The sequence below is a fragment of the Manis pentadactyla genome, chromosome 4 (genome assembly GCF_030020395.1).
Source record: "Manis pentadactyla isolate mManPen7 chromosome 4, mManPen7.hap1, whole genome shotgun sequence".
NCBI classification, from domain to species: Eukaryota; Metazoa; Chordata; class Mammalia; order Pholidota; family Manidae; genus Manis; species Manis pentadactyla.
In genome coordinates, this window is record NC_080022.1 from 188,290,023 (window position 1) to 188,307,104 (window position 17,082).

At 53.6% G+C, this 17,082-nt stretch overlaps 1 protein-coding gene across 6 annotated transcripts in view; it reads right to left on the bottom strand.

Annotated features, from left to right (window-relative positions):
• TBC1D16 (TBC1 domain family member 16) overlaps positions 1-17,082 on the bottom strand; it is a 76,653-nt gene that overhangs the window by 57,322 nt on the left and 2,249 nt on the right. For all 6 annotated transcript variants that reach the window (XM_057501773.1, XM_057501772.1, XM_036910496.2 and 3 more), the window contains exons 2-3: positions 4,747-4,986; positions 1,455-2,049 (exon numbers count right to left, since the gene is read on the bottom strand). In XM_057501773.1, the coding sequence (XP_057357756.1) occupies positions 1,455-2,049; positions 4,747-4,924 (773 nt within the window). In that variant the 5' untranslated portion in view covers positions 4,925-4,986. The remainder of the gene's footprint in view (positions 1-1,454; positions 2,050-4,746; positions 4,987-17,082) is intronic.

Below are 17,082 nucleotides of genomic sequence, written 5' to 3' on the forward strand. Positions count from 1 at the left end.
GGCCCCTCACGCCAGGGGCGGAGCGGAGAACAGCAGCTTAGACACTCCGGAGGTGCCGGCACCGCGCTCTTCTTCCCAGACACCTGGTCCCAGGTGCTGGACACCCACAGGTATCGCTGCGCCGGCGCTGTGGCACCACAAGGGGGAGCTCTGGGCACGCCCCGAGGCAGGATCCAGCCGGCTTGAGATTCGCTCCCAGCCTGGTTCCCTGGTGGGAAACACAGCTCAGCGAACCTCCTCAGGGCCCTGGGGTCCTGGCTGCCGCTGACTGCCGCCCTTTACATGCTCTCTCCAATACTTGAGACAAATGCCGTCAGTTCGCCCTTGGGCTTTAATGGACCTCGTCTTACTGAGGGGATAAAGTCAGGAAAGAATCCATCTTAAATTCCTTCCTGCTGAGGCCAGCAGAATGTTCCACGTCCTTCTGCCCTGCTCCTCTGCTCCCCGGCGTACACTGGGCCCCACGGGACCCTCTGTGCTCCCGGTGCGGTACAGACCCAGCTGAGTTCAAATCTGGCTTGCCTAGCTTACTGGCTGTGTGACCTCTGGCAAGTTACTTAACCTCTCTGATCCTCACTTTCCCCTTCTATACATGGGGGTTAATATTAGGACCTATCTCACAGGATCTGCGTGGTTGTGAGCATAAAAACAAGTAATCCACAGGGCATGTGCCAGTGGCCCAGGCAACGCTTGGGCCATGCACACCTGGAACATGCCTGGCCCATAGCACAAGCTCCACAATTACCTGCTGACCGACTGACGTGAGTCAAGAGATTACTCACGCTGTTTGCCTAGAAATCTAATGGGAGCAAGAACCACAGCCAGCGTACAAGAAAGGGCTGCAGAAGTCAGCAGGCTCTCCAGGTCAGCACAGGCCCACAGTTCCTGATGCCGTGGACACACCTCTGTGAGGCCCTGAGGACTCCTGGCCACCAGCCGAGACAGGCCTCCCTCCCAGGCCCCACCCCCGCAGGCACAGGCTGACTCGTGCCCCTCCTGGCCCCGCCCACCAACGTGTCTGGGCATCTGGTACCCGGGGGCCCCCAGGCTGCACAGTAAAGGCCACCAGCACCCCGCGGGGCTGTGCTCCAGCCTCCTGCAGCTCATGGGAGTGAGGAGGAGAGAGCCTAGGGTTCCCTCGGGTCCAGCAGGCAGGCCACACGCCCGGCTTGGCTGCAGGGTGGACTGCAGAGCCTGGCTGGGGAACAGGCCAACCCCATGGGCCTTATGCCACCACCCAGTCCTCTCCTGTGATGAGACCAGAGGCACAGAGACACCGGGACTCCTGGGACCTGGCTGGAGGGGCTCCGCCGGGGTGACAGGGCCAGCAGTCCCCCACTGTGCATGCCCCACTAATGCCCCCCGACTCGCTCACCCCACGGCGTGAAGTGACGGGGCCCTGAGGAGGGGACAGCCTGGCCCCTGGGGTCGGGGCAGGGCCGCCTGGCACTCACCAGCTCTCGCTCTCCAGGAACACGGAGCTGCTCTCCACCAGGGCGGCGCTGACGGGCGACAGGCAGAAGGGGGAGGAGAAGGCATCGGAATCCGAGTCGAAGGAGCTGTCCCGGCTCCCACCATCGGCCGACAGCTCCAGGGAGCCCTCCTCCTCGCCTGCCTCGGGCCGTGGCTCCCGGCCCTCCTCGGTGCCATCCTGCGAGCTGATGGCAGACAGGGTCCCAGAGTCGCTGTGGGCCGGCGGCGAGGCGGGTCCCGGGCCACCCACTCCCAGGCCCCGGACCAGCTTCTCCCCGTCCTCGGGTGAAGGGCTGACGTGCACGGTGTCCTGGAGGCTCTGGGCCACCACCAGGATGTCTTCGTCTCTGGGGATCAGGCCGGGCCTGGGCTCTGTGGGGGAGCGCTGGCGAGGGGCGCCCAAGCTCTGGGTGCGCCGGGCCCGCGGGCGGGGTGCCTTGCGCACAGGGGAGCTCTCGGGGGTGATGTAGCGCAGCGCCTCCTCATCCTGCCTCTGGATCCGCGAGTTGGGGACCCACGCGAGGATGAGGGTGGCCCCCAGCAGCTCATCCTTCTCCTTGTACAGACACAGGTAGCCTGTGAGGAGTTGGGGGACAGGCGGGTCGGTGAGGGCCATCTGGCTGGCTTCTCGCAGCGGCCACACCCCGGTTAGTAAAACGTGGGCCTGAGCTTCAGATGAGCCTGGCCCCCAGCAGACAGGCCGGGGACACGGTCTAGGGTGAGAGGGCTGAGCGCTGCGTGCATGACCGACACACACAGCAGATCCGGGGACCCCAGGTGCCCAAAGTAGAGGCTTGTCCTGGGCTTTTCCAGACTCAAAAGGCCTCCAAGAGTTCAGCACCCCTCCCAGGCCCGAGTCTGGGGGCCCCGGGGCTCCCCTTGCCTGCGGTCAGCTTGCAGGCTGGGCAGCGGGGGAGGAGAACAGAGGCCCAGGAGCCGCACTCTGCAGCATCCCAGCACAGCAGGGCAGAGGCTGACTTTGTTTCACAAAAAGAACGGACCCAGAGGGCAGCGTGTGGGCCCTCCCAGTCGGTGGGGCCCTCAGGATTTCCTCCTTAAGGCAACTTCCGGAAGAAGGCAATGCCACGTCTCCCGTGTCCCACAGGGGACAGCCGACAAGGATGGAGAAGACCCATTTCTCCGAGGCCCACGTGGCTCTCTGGCTGCTGAACACTCGGTGTGGGGGAAACGCAGCATTTCCTACCACAGCACCTGCCACTTGGGGATGTCCTGACTCACGGACTCCCTGGGTGGCCAGCCTCCTGCTCTCCACCCTAAGAAGCCCTCAGGGCAGGGCTGGGCATCCTTGGGCTCTGAGAATCTGCCCCCAGAATCTCCTTCGCACTGTTCCCCTTTCCAAAAGAGGTGGGAAACTCAGCCGCTACCAGCCAGGGTGTGTCAGGGTAACGTGCAGGTGAGGCCGAGCGTTCTCACACCCTCAGACCACACTCAGGAACCAGGAGGGAAGCCCAAGACCTCTGTCCCTCTCCCTTGTCACCCACCACAGCAGGAATACACCCAAAGCTCTCCAAAGGCTGCTGTTCTTTTTGTTTTATACCCAGAACATGTAACACTCTCAGACCCAAGCCTAGAACCTCTGCCCCCTGCCCCCAAGTCCTCAGCGTCGGTCCTGCAGTCCGAAGTCCACAGGGTCAGGGTAACATGCCACCCAGACCCCACGCTCCCTTCTAGGGCACACTCCGGGGACCCGGGACCCTGGGATTCCCTGTCCATGCAGCCCAGTCCACTCCTGAGCTGTCTGTGGGGGCTGCTGACTGGCTGGGGTGTCCACAGGTGAGCACCCCTTTAGTGCAGGAAAGACCTGGGCGGGAAGCCAGCCTTTCAGCTTTGGAACCCAGAGGGGCCAATGATTCTAAACCTGCACCTGACCATCCAGACTGACCACAGACTCAAGGCAGGAGGTTAGAATACTTTCAGAAATAGTTCATTAGCATAATTGGAAGTTTTCATCTTATTTATGTATTTATTCAGTACTTCATTGACACATAATTTGCATGCAGTAAAGAGCCCAGATCTGACTGCAATTTATAACTTTTAAATGTTCCAACACCTGTCGTGGGGCTTTAGCTGCACCCTGGGGACCCCGAGGGTCCTTCAGCAGCCTGGGGAGTCTACGGGCAGGAATGAAGAGAGCCCAGAGGCCACCCTCACCCCATTTCCACCCCAGCCTTGAGCACCAGCCTTCTCGTCAGAAAACAGGCCTGCCCAGGCCTGGCAGCTCTCCTGAAGCTATCGTGCAGAATAAATAAAGCAAGACATTAACTTGTCACAAGTCATTTGCACAAATCACAAAGGACCACGCAGGCCTCAGGTACCCCTGACCCAGCTTTCTGTTCCTTCTGGGGCAGCAGAGGTGAGGGCTTGCCCACTGGCCTAGGTGCTCACGCTGGCTGTGTGGCCACATCTAACAATCACCGACCCCCGCCCGGAGGAAGCCAGTCAGCCACACATCCTGGAAAGAGAGCCAAATGCGTGAGGCTTGCTGCGCGCTGTGGCCTCAGCCCTGTGGTGCTCAGGGCAGCGGCCAGGGCAGGCTCGGAAGACAGCCTGAGCCCCGGAAAAGACACGTGGTTCCTTTCTCCATGACTTGGCTAAAGGTAGTGAGGTCACGGTCACCACAGGAGACGTTTCCTTGTGGACTAATGGGACTAATGGAAGCCGTGGGCTGGAGCACCCCTGACATGGCCCCAGATAATATGGGTTCCCGCGGGGAAGGGCTGGAAAGGGTCCCTGCCCCATTTCTGTGCCTGCAGAGTCTAGAAGAGTGTTTTCTCCCAGATCTCCAGACGGTGGGATTGCAGGACAGAGGGCACACAGGATCAGTGGCTTCCATTTCTCCAGACCACAAGGCCTGCCCAATGCCGCCTTGGGTCTCATCCCAGTCCGCTGGGCTGCAGAAAGGAGGAAACCGCCATGCCTGGCTGGAGGGCTGCGCTCCTGGGCAGGTCCCCGCAGGCCGACAGGCCCCCTGCTCCCAGCAGCCCAAGCACTCCAATGTGTCCGCAGTCTTCTCAGGCCCCCTCCAGACTTGCAAACACAGGCCCATCCCCCTTAGCCTCCTGCCCGCCCCCCATGCCTATGAGTCAAATGGCACCGGCCCCCTTTGCAGACAGAGAAACTAGAGCAAATGAGGAAGTGACACAGGAGCGGCCCCAGGCCTGTCGCCTCAGCCCCCCCTCCCCCAGTCCTATGGCTCACCCCCATCCCCTGCCCCCAGGCCCAGGCCCCCCAAGCCTCCTCCCGCAGGCTCACCTGGGTGGTGCTCCCCCAGCCCCTGCAGCCCCTCTGGTGGGTGCACACAGACATTGTTCTTGGAGTAGATGATCTCCCCATCCAGGGCGGAGGAGGGCCCGCCGCTGCCACCTGGGGTGAGGGTCAGGAGGTCCGAGGCTTTGGAGGAGGCCCGGCGAAGGAGGCGGCCCAGAGACATTGCTGGGGGAGTGTTTCCATCCTCTGCACACCTCGGCCCAGGCGGGGCTCGTCCAGGCCAGCCTGGGGGGGAAGAGCGAGGAGGTACATGGGGGCCAAGGCGGGCTCGGGCTGACGACCCTGGGACTCCAGCCTGTCTTACACGGGTGGGCTTGAAACAGATGCCGGTTCACTACAGAAATAGGTCCTGCCAAGACAGGCCGCAGACAGGGGGAGCTGGTTCTTGACACCTGGCCATTTGGGGCCCAGTCATTCTTAATAGTGGGCTGCTCTGTGCACTGTAGGATGCCCTGGCCTCCACCCACCAGAGGCCACTAGCACCCCCTTCCCACTAGGACCCCCCAAATGTCTCCAGGCATTGCAGATGCCCCCGGGGTCTAGAGGAGCCCCATCCCCGTGCAGCCATCTCAAACCTCCAGACAGACTCTTTGCTCAGTTTTCAGCCCCGGGTCTGCGCCAAGCCTCCATTCCAGAACTTCTCCCACAGCGCCGTGTTCCCAGGACCCCCAGGTTCTCTGTCCTCCCCTCCCCCCCGGCCTCCTCCACCCCCGCCCGTCTGTGCGTCCTCGCCGTCCCAGTGCCCTGCCTGATGTCCTAACACGCGATGGGTCACCTCAGCTGGGAAGGGCGTCCACACACAACTCATTCTTTAAAAAAAAAAAAACACTAGAAACAAAAGGCTTGGATCCAGAATACGGACAGAACTCCTAGAGATTCACCCCAAAAGGAGGAATGTCCACAGATAAGATGAGCAGCTCACAGCAGAGCAAAGTGGAAGGGCAGAGACTCGTGGAAAGAGATCCTCCATCTCAAATGAAAACCCGGCACCCAGCAAATCGGCTTCTTAGCAATTTTAATTCAAGCAAAACACAGAGGCCTAGGCGGCAGCTGCATGAACCACCAGCTCTTCCCACTGATGGGGTTCATGAACGTGGAGCGCCAAGTAGCCTCGGAGTGGCCGGTTGGGCATGATGTCACCGCACAACGAAGAGGTGCAGGCGAAGCCATGCTGCTCCTGGGCGGAAATCATGGATGTGCAAGACAAGCCGCTCTGGGCAGGGCGCAGATCAGCTTTGTGGGGTTGTTGGGGGTCCGGGGTTGAGAGGGACTCCCACACAGCCCCTTTGAAGGAAAAGGAAAAAGACTTGAAGCCACCATGAGAAAACCACTGATCGGGAGCGGACACACAAAATGTGCCGAAGCCATACAATGGGGCATTATTCAGTGTCAGCAGGGAGTCCTGACACCTGCTGCACATGGAGGGACCTCGGGGACGTGGTGCTGAGCGAGATCGGCCCATCACAAGGACAAACCCACTTCCGTGAGGACCTACAGGAGCCAAATTCACAGACAGACAGCAGCACAGTGGGCACCTGGGGCTGGGGAGGGGAGGGAGTAAGTGTTTACTGGGAGCAGAGCTTCCACTGGGAGGGCGAAGAGACTGGACAAGGACGGTGGGGCGGCTGCCCAACGATGTGAATGCACCCAACGTCACTGAGCTGCACGCTTAACAGCAGTTACGACGGTAAATGTTGCGTTATGTATATTTTACTACAATAACTTTTTTTGGTCAATTATGAGACAAAGGAAGTTAAAAATATTCAATAGGGAGAAGACAGGCTCTTCAATCAATGGCTTTGGGAGACCTGGACAGCTATGTGAAGGAGCGCGAAACTCCTGGACCGCTGTCCTACACCTTACACAGAAACAAACTCCAAATGGATTAAAGCTCTAAATATAAGGCTTGAAACCATAAAACTCCTAAAAGAAAACATAGGCAGTAATTCTTGAACATCAACATTAGTAATTATTTTTTCTGGATGTCTCCCCAGCCATGGGAAACAAAAACAAAAATAAACAAATGGGACAACATCAAACTGAAAAACGTCTGCCGAGCAAAGGAGACCAACAACAGAATGAAAAAGCCACCTCTTGCATGGAGGAAGATATTTGCAAATGATATATCCAGTAAGGGGCTGATATCCAAAATATAGAAAGAATGCATACAACTCAACACCAAAAACACAAATAATCCAATTAAAAAATGAGCAGAGGACCTGAATAAACATTTTTCCAAAGAAGACATACAGATGGGCAACAGGCACATGAAAAGATGCTCCACATCACTAACCATCAGACGTTCCACATCACAGATGAAAATCAAAACCACACTGACATATCACCTCACACCAGTCAGAGTGGCCATTATCCAAAAGACAGGAAATAACAAGTGTTGGCGAGGATGTGGAGAAAAGGGAACCTTCATGCACTGCTGGTGGGGATGTGAATTGGTGCGGCCACTATGGAAAGCAGTATGGACGTTCCTCAAAAAACTAAAAATAGAAATACCATATAACCCAGCAATTCTACTTCTGGGAATATGCCCAAAGAAAACAGAATTAATCAGAAAAGATATATATATTCCTGTGTTTAATGCAGCATTATTTACAATAACCAAGTTATGGAAGCAACGTAGTATCTATCAATAGAGAAGTGGATAAATAAGATGTGGCACATGTGCTCACTGGAATATTACTCGGCCATAAAAAAGAACTAATGCCATTTATGACAACATGGATGGCCCTAGGGCGTACGATGCTAAATAAAATAAGTTAGAGAAAGACAGATAGCCTACGGTTTCACTTATATGTGGAATCTAAGAAACAGCAAATGAATGAATAAACAAAATGGAAATAAACTAAAACAAAATTATGTTTTGAATTATCAATTGGTAGAGGGTTGTAGGGTACATTATATTATTCTTTGAACTTTCTGCATTTCATACACTTCTCCCCAAACCCAGTATGTTCCCTAAATCAAGTTATTTCCACCCGCAGTGCTTGGGCTCCTGGATAGGGGCAGAGGGGTGGGGGTGGGGGTCCCAGCTGGCTCAGCAGGGGAAAGGTGTCTCAGGGCTGCCCTTCACTGTCCCAGGACGAGGTGGCCCACCTGGCTCTCTGGGGCACCCTCCTACCCCATGAAGAACTGCTCTTCACCCCCCCAGCTCATCTGGGCATTTCCAGACGCCCCCAAGCTTTCTTACATTCTTCTAACCGCTCCCTGCCCACCTGAGAGGCCCCCCTATTCCCGTGTCTTTCCCAGAAAGATCCACATGCCTTCTCCCTTGTCACCAAGTTTCCAAACATCAGCATCGCCTTGACAATCACAGTCCTGGGGACCCAGGCCCTTGCTTCCTGGCCCTGAGCCACGGACAGCCCCCTGTTCTCAGCCGCATCCAGGGCTCTGAATCCTTGGACCCCCAAGCCACCCCCTGGCCCAGGGATCGGCAAGCTGGAGGGCCACACAGGAAATAGACTTGGCTCTGCGGGCCACAAGGTCGCTGTCTTGGCTAACTCACCCCTATCCGCGGTGTGAAAGCAGCCAGTCAACAGGCAGACCGCCCTAACAGACGCACATGCCTGAGTGTCATATAATTTTCACACGTCACAAAAAATTCTCTTTTTAATCTTTTTTTAACCATTTAAAAGTGTAAAAACCATTCTTAGCTTGTAGGCTGTCCAAAACAGGCGGAAGGCTCAGTTTGGTCCACAGGTTGCAGATGGCCGACCCCAGCTCGGCCCCAAGCTGCCTGCAGGCCGACCGGTCTGAGGCCCTCCGGGCCACTGCAGGCCGAGGGGCTGTCTCCCCGTGTGTCAGCCACCGAGCTCTACTGTCTGAACACTTCCTGGCCCACTATGACACGTGACAACCAAAACATGAAGCTTTTAAAGAATCACACTGGAACCTACACCTCAGAACACGTGCCGTCCTTCCTTACTCATCTGGAAAGTTTTATTCTTATTCTCATGATGATTCTGTTGTCTGGGACTTCTTAGATTCAAGAATCATTCCAGACCTCTAAGACTGGTAAATGAGCCAAGGAAACGAATCCTCTTTTTCTAGACCAGCGCTGTTCCACAGGAATATAATTTGACTTTAAATTTCCCAGTAGCTACATTTTTTAAAAGTAAAAAAAGAAATGAGGGAAATTCGTTTTAATATTTTTATTTAACCCGTTATATCCCAAATAGTACCATTCTGGCATGTATCAACATGAAAAAAATCATCAAAGGTTCTTGTATGTTCTTTAAACTCCAGAGCCTGGTGTGTGTTTTGCTCGTAGGCACATCTCAGTTCAGACCAGCCGCCTTCCAGGCGCTCAGTGGCCTCCTGGGCTTGGCCTTGGGGTGGGTGAGACTGGAACCCCATTTCTTTTCAGGCCTCAAGTGGCATTTCTAGTTTGATTGCTCAACTGCCAGGCCTGCGAACGACCCTCAGCTGCCTCTAAACCGAACGATACCCGAACGATCTTTAAGTGAAGATGTTTGCCGCCACTGGGGTAATCAAAAGAATGTGCTAGAAGAATGGGAAGGGGATTCCAAAATAGAAGGGCTCACCATAGCATCTTCCCACACATCAGCTGTGAAATCCCCCCGAGGCTCTGTAAGAGGCGTCCTGGAGCTGCAAACGAGGAAGCAGGTTCCAAGTCCCTCCGTGAGCGGGAGCCCTGGGACGGGAGACCTTTGCCCCCAAGAAGAGTTCTGGCTTCTGCCCGTCCCTCAGTGGGGGGGGCCAATCCCACCCAGCGCCACCCCCAGGCTGTTCTGGGGGGGACAAGCTACCTTTGGTGGCTCAGGACATGCCCGTTAAACACGAGTCACAAATATTCACTCTCTTCAGACAATCTGTCTCCGTATGAGCCTATTTCATCTAAGCTGAACCTGGTTCACAGCCTCTGATCTCTGTCCAATTGGATGTGGAGAATCCTTGACCTATTTTTTAAAGCTTTTTTAAAAATGAGGGAACATGCTCAGAGAAGTATAAAGAATTTGTGCTCCTTAAATCGCACAATCCAAAGGCACCTGGTATTTTCTACTCCCTGCTACACCTGCCTTAAACCCACCCCTGGAATCGTATGGCATATTGTTTTCCATTATCATAAATGTATCTTCCACGTGTTATGGGTTGAAGTGTGTCCTCCCAAAATTCATATATTGGAGTCCCAACTCCCACTACTGCCCTGGAGATAGGTCTTTACAAAAGTAATCAAGTTAGAATTAGGTTATTAGGATGGTCATAATCCAGTATGACAGGCATCCTTTAAGAAGAGGAAATTTGGAGATGGACAAACAGATCCAGAGACAGACAAGGTGCCAGGGATGGGGTACAGGTCAAGGGGGAGGGTAATGTCATAACAGAGCCCTGCGATGCTCCAAGGGCAGGCAGGCAGGGGGGGCAGGCTGGGGGTGGGGGGAGGCCGACCGGAGGGGAGGCAGGCAGGCAGGGAGGCCGCCCAAGGGGAGGCAGGCTGGGTGGCGAGGCAGCGAGGTGGGGAGGGAGGCAGGGCTGATGAGGGCCGAGCACCTGTTCGGTGAGCTCAGGCTGACAGGAGGGAACCAGCTCCCGGGCCAAGTGAAAGGGGCCACACAAGAAGCCCAGAGGGAAAACTCCGAGCCACAGGAGCAGGTGGGTAAAGAGGATGGTAAGGTTCTGGGGATGGTCGGGGGGACGGCGGCATGTGCAGGCGCCTCCACCATGAGCTGTGCACTCTAGATGACCTAAGGGGCTCATGCACACACCCCTCACCCCAACAACAAGCACCCGTGGAGCCTGCAGGGGTCACAGACTCCTGGTACTTTCTGCCCGTTTTGCTTCACAAACCTAAAACTGCCCTAAAACATAAAAACTATAAATTAAAAAAAGAGGGTGGAGACCAGGAAGCTCGCAAAGAGGCCAGGCCGCACAAGATGCATGACCTTGAAAAGCTCTCCTCACTTTATGGCTGTCTGTGGCCTTAGGGACCTGCTGGCCTGTGGGGTCAAGATGCAAACAGTACACCCAGGTCACCTTCCACAGGTCTGGGGTCTCCCTACGGCCAGGTGGCGTAGGTTCATTATAAAATAGTCAGAAGTGAGGGTGGGGACCCATCTAGCACCATCTCTAAACACTGTCAACAAAGATCCTAAGACACATAAAATCCACTAACGCTCTAAAGGGAGCTGAGAAAAGACAGTAGTCCACAACAGCTGCCTGACTGGTCCTGCCTCAGTAAAGACTTAGAATTAATTGAAATCAAAACAGCAGACCAAGATGCTCAAAGTACCTGGCACCAATACTGCAAAGCCTCTCCCCAAATCCTGAGAGGTGAAGGTGGATAGACAAACAGCTCAAGGTAGATCCTTGAGAATGATAAAAACCTCATTCCTTCGATTAGGTTCGCTTAATATCTTTGCTTTAAAATGGTTATGTCTATGAGCCCTGATATAAACCCAACCATATATGGTCAATTAATATACGATAAAGGAGCCATGGATATACAATGGGGAAATGACAGACTCTTCAAAAGCTGGTGCTGGGAAAACTGGACAGCTACATGCAAGAGAATGAAACTGGATTATTGTTTAACCCCATATACAAAAGTAAACTCGAAATGGATTAAAGACTTGAATGTAAGTCATGAAACCATAAAACTCTTAGAAGACAACCTAGGCAAACATCTCCTGAATATAAGCATGAGCAACTTCTTCCTGAACCCATCTCCTTGAGAAAGGGAAACAAAAGCAAAAATGAACTCATGGGACTACATCAAACTAAAAAGGTCTTATACGGCAAAGGACACCATCAGCAGAACAAAAAGGCATCCTACAGTATAGGAGAATGTATTTATAAATGACAGATCCGACAAGGGGTTAACATCCAAAATATATAAAAAACTCACACGCCTCAACACCCAAAAAGCAAATAACCCGATTAACAAGTGGGCAGAGGAACTGAACAGACACTTCTCCAAAGAAGAAATCCAGATGGCCAACAGACACATGAAAAGATGCTCCACATCACTAATCATCAGAGAAATGCAAATTAAAACCACAATGAGGTATCACCTCACACCAGTAAGGATGGCTGCCATCCAAAAGACAAACAACAACAAATGTTGGCGAGGCTGTGGAGAAAGGGGAACCCTCCTACACTGCTGGTGGGAATGCAAACTAGTTCAACCATTGCGGAAAGCAATATGGAGGTTCCTCAAAAAACTAAAAATAGAAATACCATTTAACTCAGGAATCCCACTCCTTGGAATTTACCCAAAGAATACAACTTCTCAGATTCAAAAAGAGATATGCACCCCTATGTTTATCACAGTGCTTTTTACAATAGCCAAGATATGGAAGCAACCTAAGTGTCCATCTGTAGATGAATGGATAAAGAAGATGTGGTACATATACACAATGGAATATTATTCAGCCATAAGAAAGAAGCAAATCTGACCATTTGCAACAACATGGATGGAGCTGGAGGACATTATGCTCAATGAAATAAGCCAGGCAGAGAAAGACAAATACCAAATGATTTCCCTCATTTGTGGAGTATAACAATGAAGCAAAACTGAAGGAACAAAATGGCAGCAGACTCAGACACTCCAAGAAGGAACTAGTGGTTACCAAAGGGGAGGGGGTGGGAGGGCGGGTGGGGAGGGAGGGACAAGGGGACTGAGGGGTATTATGTTTAGTGCACATGGTGTGGGGGGTCACGGGGAGAACAGTGTAGCACAGAGAAGGGACATAGTGGATCTGTGGCATCTTGCTGCACTGATGGACAGTGACTGCACTGGGGTATGGGTGGGGACTTGATAATATGGGTGAATGTAGTAACCACATTGTTTCTTCATGTGAAACCTTCATAAGAGTGTATATCAATTATACCTTAATAAAAAAAATTTTTTTAAAAAGGTTATGTCTATGTCAGTATCGTGGGTTTAGGATTGTAAACACCTCCGACCAGTTCCTTCACGATGTGCCTACCACAATGCTGCCGTTCCAAATGCCTTGTTTTTCTCGATTGGGTGGCTATGCCAACCTGGCAGCTGGCACAGGAATGCAGAGACAGAATAAGGCTAAGACCTAGAATGTACATTAGCTTGGGTGTATGAAAAAAGGGTAATGATTTCCAAAGGAACAAAATAAAATGCTAATGCTGGTTTTTAACCATCTGATTGTGGCCCGATTGTAAGCTGAATTTCATGCTGCTCTGAGCCGACCACGACCACTAGGTAGGGCCAGATTTCTGCAAAATAGGCTATTGTGTAATCAAAAGGGAAGGACAACTTGGCCTCCCCTCAAAAAACACACACGTGCTCATAAAACAAAAATCTCTCTGCAGAAACTCCCTCACTAGGGAGTCATTCTTTCCCCAGAACCTGCAGTCTTTAAGAATTAGAACACTTTGGAGAACTGTGGGCTCTTGGCCATCCCTGCTCGCAGGTCTAAGTTACTCTGGTGACAGAGGGGACACCAGCTTGCTTCCCAGGGAGGGGTTTCATGGTGGTGGGAGTCGGGAGGGAGCTGGCAGGGCAGCAGATTTCTTATTTTGCAACCCTGTTCAGAACCGGCCCCGCTGCTGGGTTCGAGCCAGCGCGCAGTGCCCAGCGCACAGCGCACAGCGGCAGGCCTGCTGTTAACCACATGTTCCCTCCACCCGCCCTCGGGCAGCTGCTTGGCCACTGACCCTGGGCCCCGAGCAGCAAGGCTTGTAACTCAGCATGGCAGTGGGGGTGGGGGGTAGGGCTCTCATCTAGCTAATGTGAAGTTAGGATGTCTATAACCCAAAATTCATTCCCCAAGATTTGTTCATTGGTACCTGAGGAAAGAGAGTCCCCCTGAGAGGCAAAGTCACTGAAAAGCCAGAAATGGGCAAAAGCCCCGATTAAGAAATGACACCCTTTAGAAAAGACACGGGCCTCCCCTCTTGCTTCCTTCAGAAAGCATGTCCGTCCCACGCGGCCTGGCTTCCCGTGGCTGCTGGAACAGATCACCACCAATCTAGCTGTTCGCAGCAGCACAAAGGCGTCGTCTCACAGTTCTGGAGGTCAGAGGCCAACCCAGGTCTCCCCCTGGGCTAAAATCTGCGGACTTGCCTTTTCCCTGGAGTGCCCCACCCTCCTTGGCTGGTGGCCCCCCGTCCACCTTCAGAGCTGGCGAGGGCAGGTGGGGTGCTCACATCCCATAGGATGCTGACTCTGCCCCTTGCCTCTTAAGGACCCCGTGATGACCTGGACCCTCAGATAACCTGCAACAACCTCCCCATCTCTAGGTGAGCTGATGAGCAGCCTTAATTTCCGTCTGCATCCTGACCCCCCTTTGAACATAGTCACGGGTTCCCAGGATTAGGACATGGACATATATGGGGACCATTGTTCTGCCAAGCACACCACACCAAGAACTAACTTCTAACTCTCAGGAGGCCAGCGCCTGCCAGAGCCCCATGCCGAGCCACTACCCTTTAGGCAATCTGAGGAGGACCCGGGGGAGGGGCGGGGCCGCACGCTCCCAGACCTGGGCTGGCCAACGCCTTGGCTTCCTTCCTGGCATAAAGGGCTCCACCAGTTCCCGAACAGAAGACAAATAGGGCCAAAGGCGCAAACATCTCTGCTGGAACCTTCCCAGAAAGACCAAAGAGAGGAGCAGCCCAGAGCCACCAGGAGAGAGACAAGGCCTCAGCTTCCCCTGCTCCCTGCTCTGTTCCGTGTGCCTGCGTCAGGGCCACCCCGAGCGGTGCCAGGATGCTGCGGTCGGTCCGCGGGGCAGATGGATCCCGGCAGCTCCCACACGCCAGGGGTGCGTCCCACACCCGTGGAGACAGCTGCTCGCTGCAGGCAGGCAGGCGGCGGGGTCCACGGAACACTTGGGGGATGTGTCTTGGGAAGAAGCCCGCAGCTGATTACTCCCCCCCCCCCCACCTGAGCACCTGCCACCTGCCGCGCGCGACCTGCAGAAACCGGTTCACCTGCTTTGCCCTGGAGCCGGTGTACACACAGCACGGATAGATAAGGCAGTGCCATATTAAACATGAGCCAGACACAGGCAAACAAGGATCATTTTTCTCCCACAGAACAGCTGCTGCTAACACACCTCAGGCGAAAGGCTAGTTCCCCCTACTTCCCAGAACCCGGCAAGCCCACCAATGTTTTGGGGGAGCCCCAGCTTTACAGTACAAAGGATGGTGCAAATCCTGCAGGCAGCCTGGACTGGGAGTCCCGTTCTTGGGGCAGTCGGGTGTCCCTCGCCTCATCTTCCAGATAAGGCCCCCAAGGGCTGATATGACCCCTCTCTCGGCGGTATTTGACTTCATGGGGTCATTACAGAAGAGAACTGCATTTGCCGCTCATAGAGCACACCCAGGATTCACATGGCAAGGCTGCGGCCCGAGGGCAGGGCCCCTGTGCAGAAGTCAGGACAAGAAACCACCTTGCGCCCAAAGTGAAGGAGCGAAGTTGAGAGCATAAATCCTCGTGCGGCGCCTTGGAGCAGCTGCCGTAAGCGAAGGCCTCTGAGAGGCTGTGCCTGCTCCGGAAACGGGCTGCTTCGCTGAGGCTCTCCCTCTCCCAGCTGCCCCTTCCATGGCCTCCCGCTCCCCCGAGAGCCCCAAAGCCTCTGCCTCTCGAGGGAGAGACCGTCTCTGTTTGTGCCCCCTGACGGCAAACACCAAAACACTACCTTTCCCTCAAAGAGTCGGGGAAGTAGGGCCTGGGAGACGGAATCAACCTTAAACGTGACACGGAAGGGCTAACCCCAAAAGGCAAGGAAGGGGGCGAACCCAGCCAGGAGGCCGCCGACCAGCTCAAGAGCGGGTGAGGGGCACCTGACTTCGATCTTGTGCCTGTAAACTTCAATCCAGAGAGGTTCTCCTGTCTGGGATAATTAAGAAGCCACTAATGTACCACGAAATAAAAACCAGCTCTGAGGGGGGGGAAATGTACTGACAACTCCCCTGAAAAGCAACGCGGTTGATCTTGCTTAGGGAAAGCATTTTATTTACAGAAATCGAAAAGCAAAAGGGTGTCAAATGACATCTGTTAAGTACACCCATTGCCCCAATTCCAGAACTCCAGAAAGTGTAACGACCAGTTCATTAGACAACTGAATTCAGGATCACTCAAGCGTGGAAAGCCAGCACATAAACCAAAGTGTGCAAGCTAGGGCAGACACCGGCTGGCGCACACATACTAGGGTGGTTTCTGCAGTGGCCAGTCTGGACAGAGCATGGAAGGACAGGGCCACATCTCGGTACCGCCGTTGGGGGGGGTCCATGCAGATCACACCTTGTGTACATCTGCTTTCGACACCCAGACAGACTGCCCGCCTGCAGCTCGGCTAGTCAAGGTGCACCGTCAGGCTGGATGGCGGCTCGGGCTCCAGTCCTGGTGCTGCCCGTGACTGATGCTACTGAGGACAAGTCTCCTCTTTGAGGATGGCTGTGTTAGTTCAGAAGATCTAGGGCATGCGTCAGATCAGATATCACCAGCAACAAATAGATTTACTAGAGATGCAAGACCAGGTGCCCAAAGGATGCACAGGTGATCTATGGCATAAAAAAACACCACCACTGAAGTGAAAGGGGAAAGATTCCCTACACCATTTCCTCAAATTTAGGGAGAAGGAAAGACTGCGGGCTTCTGCTTGCTTTTCTGTGCATTGTGCTCATCAACCGTTCATAGGTACGAACACATAGACACTAGAACGATGTTCAATACAAAGCACACCAGTAAGATTGACCTTCACGTGCTTCATGGCCAAGCTTGCCCGCACTGCTCTGCTGTATGAAACCAAGTGCCTAATAGTACAAGAGAACATTCAGGCTTGTGAAAAATTAGGGTCCTCCAGCTGGCTCAGAGTGACAGGGACGAGGTACAATCTCTGCTAGAGATGTGTTCCAGGCAACCCGGTCACCGTGGTCCCTGGAATGGTCCACAGGGACCAGCCCACAGCAAAGTTACAAAGATAAGAATAAATATACGTGAAGGTTGAGCTCCACTTCTGTTTATGATCAGCTTTCCACCTGATGGACCGCACGCACAAAGAATCAAAAAACAAAACCTACACGTTTTCACTATCTAGTTAAATGTGAAAAACCCAAATGATGGTCATAAGTAATAATGAAAAAAAACAGCAATGTGCTAGGTACTACATACTTTAGATAATTGTTACAGCAGGCCTTTGAGGTAGGCAGTATTGTCTCCATTTTAAAGGTGGAGAAACTAAAGCACAGATGCATTAAGTCATTACTAATACCAGGGTTGGCATTTGAACCCAGCGGTCCTCTTTGGAAGCTGTGTTTTTAACCATTGCACCAAGCTACCCGAAACCAAGGCAGAGAGACCTA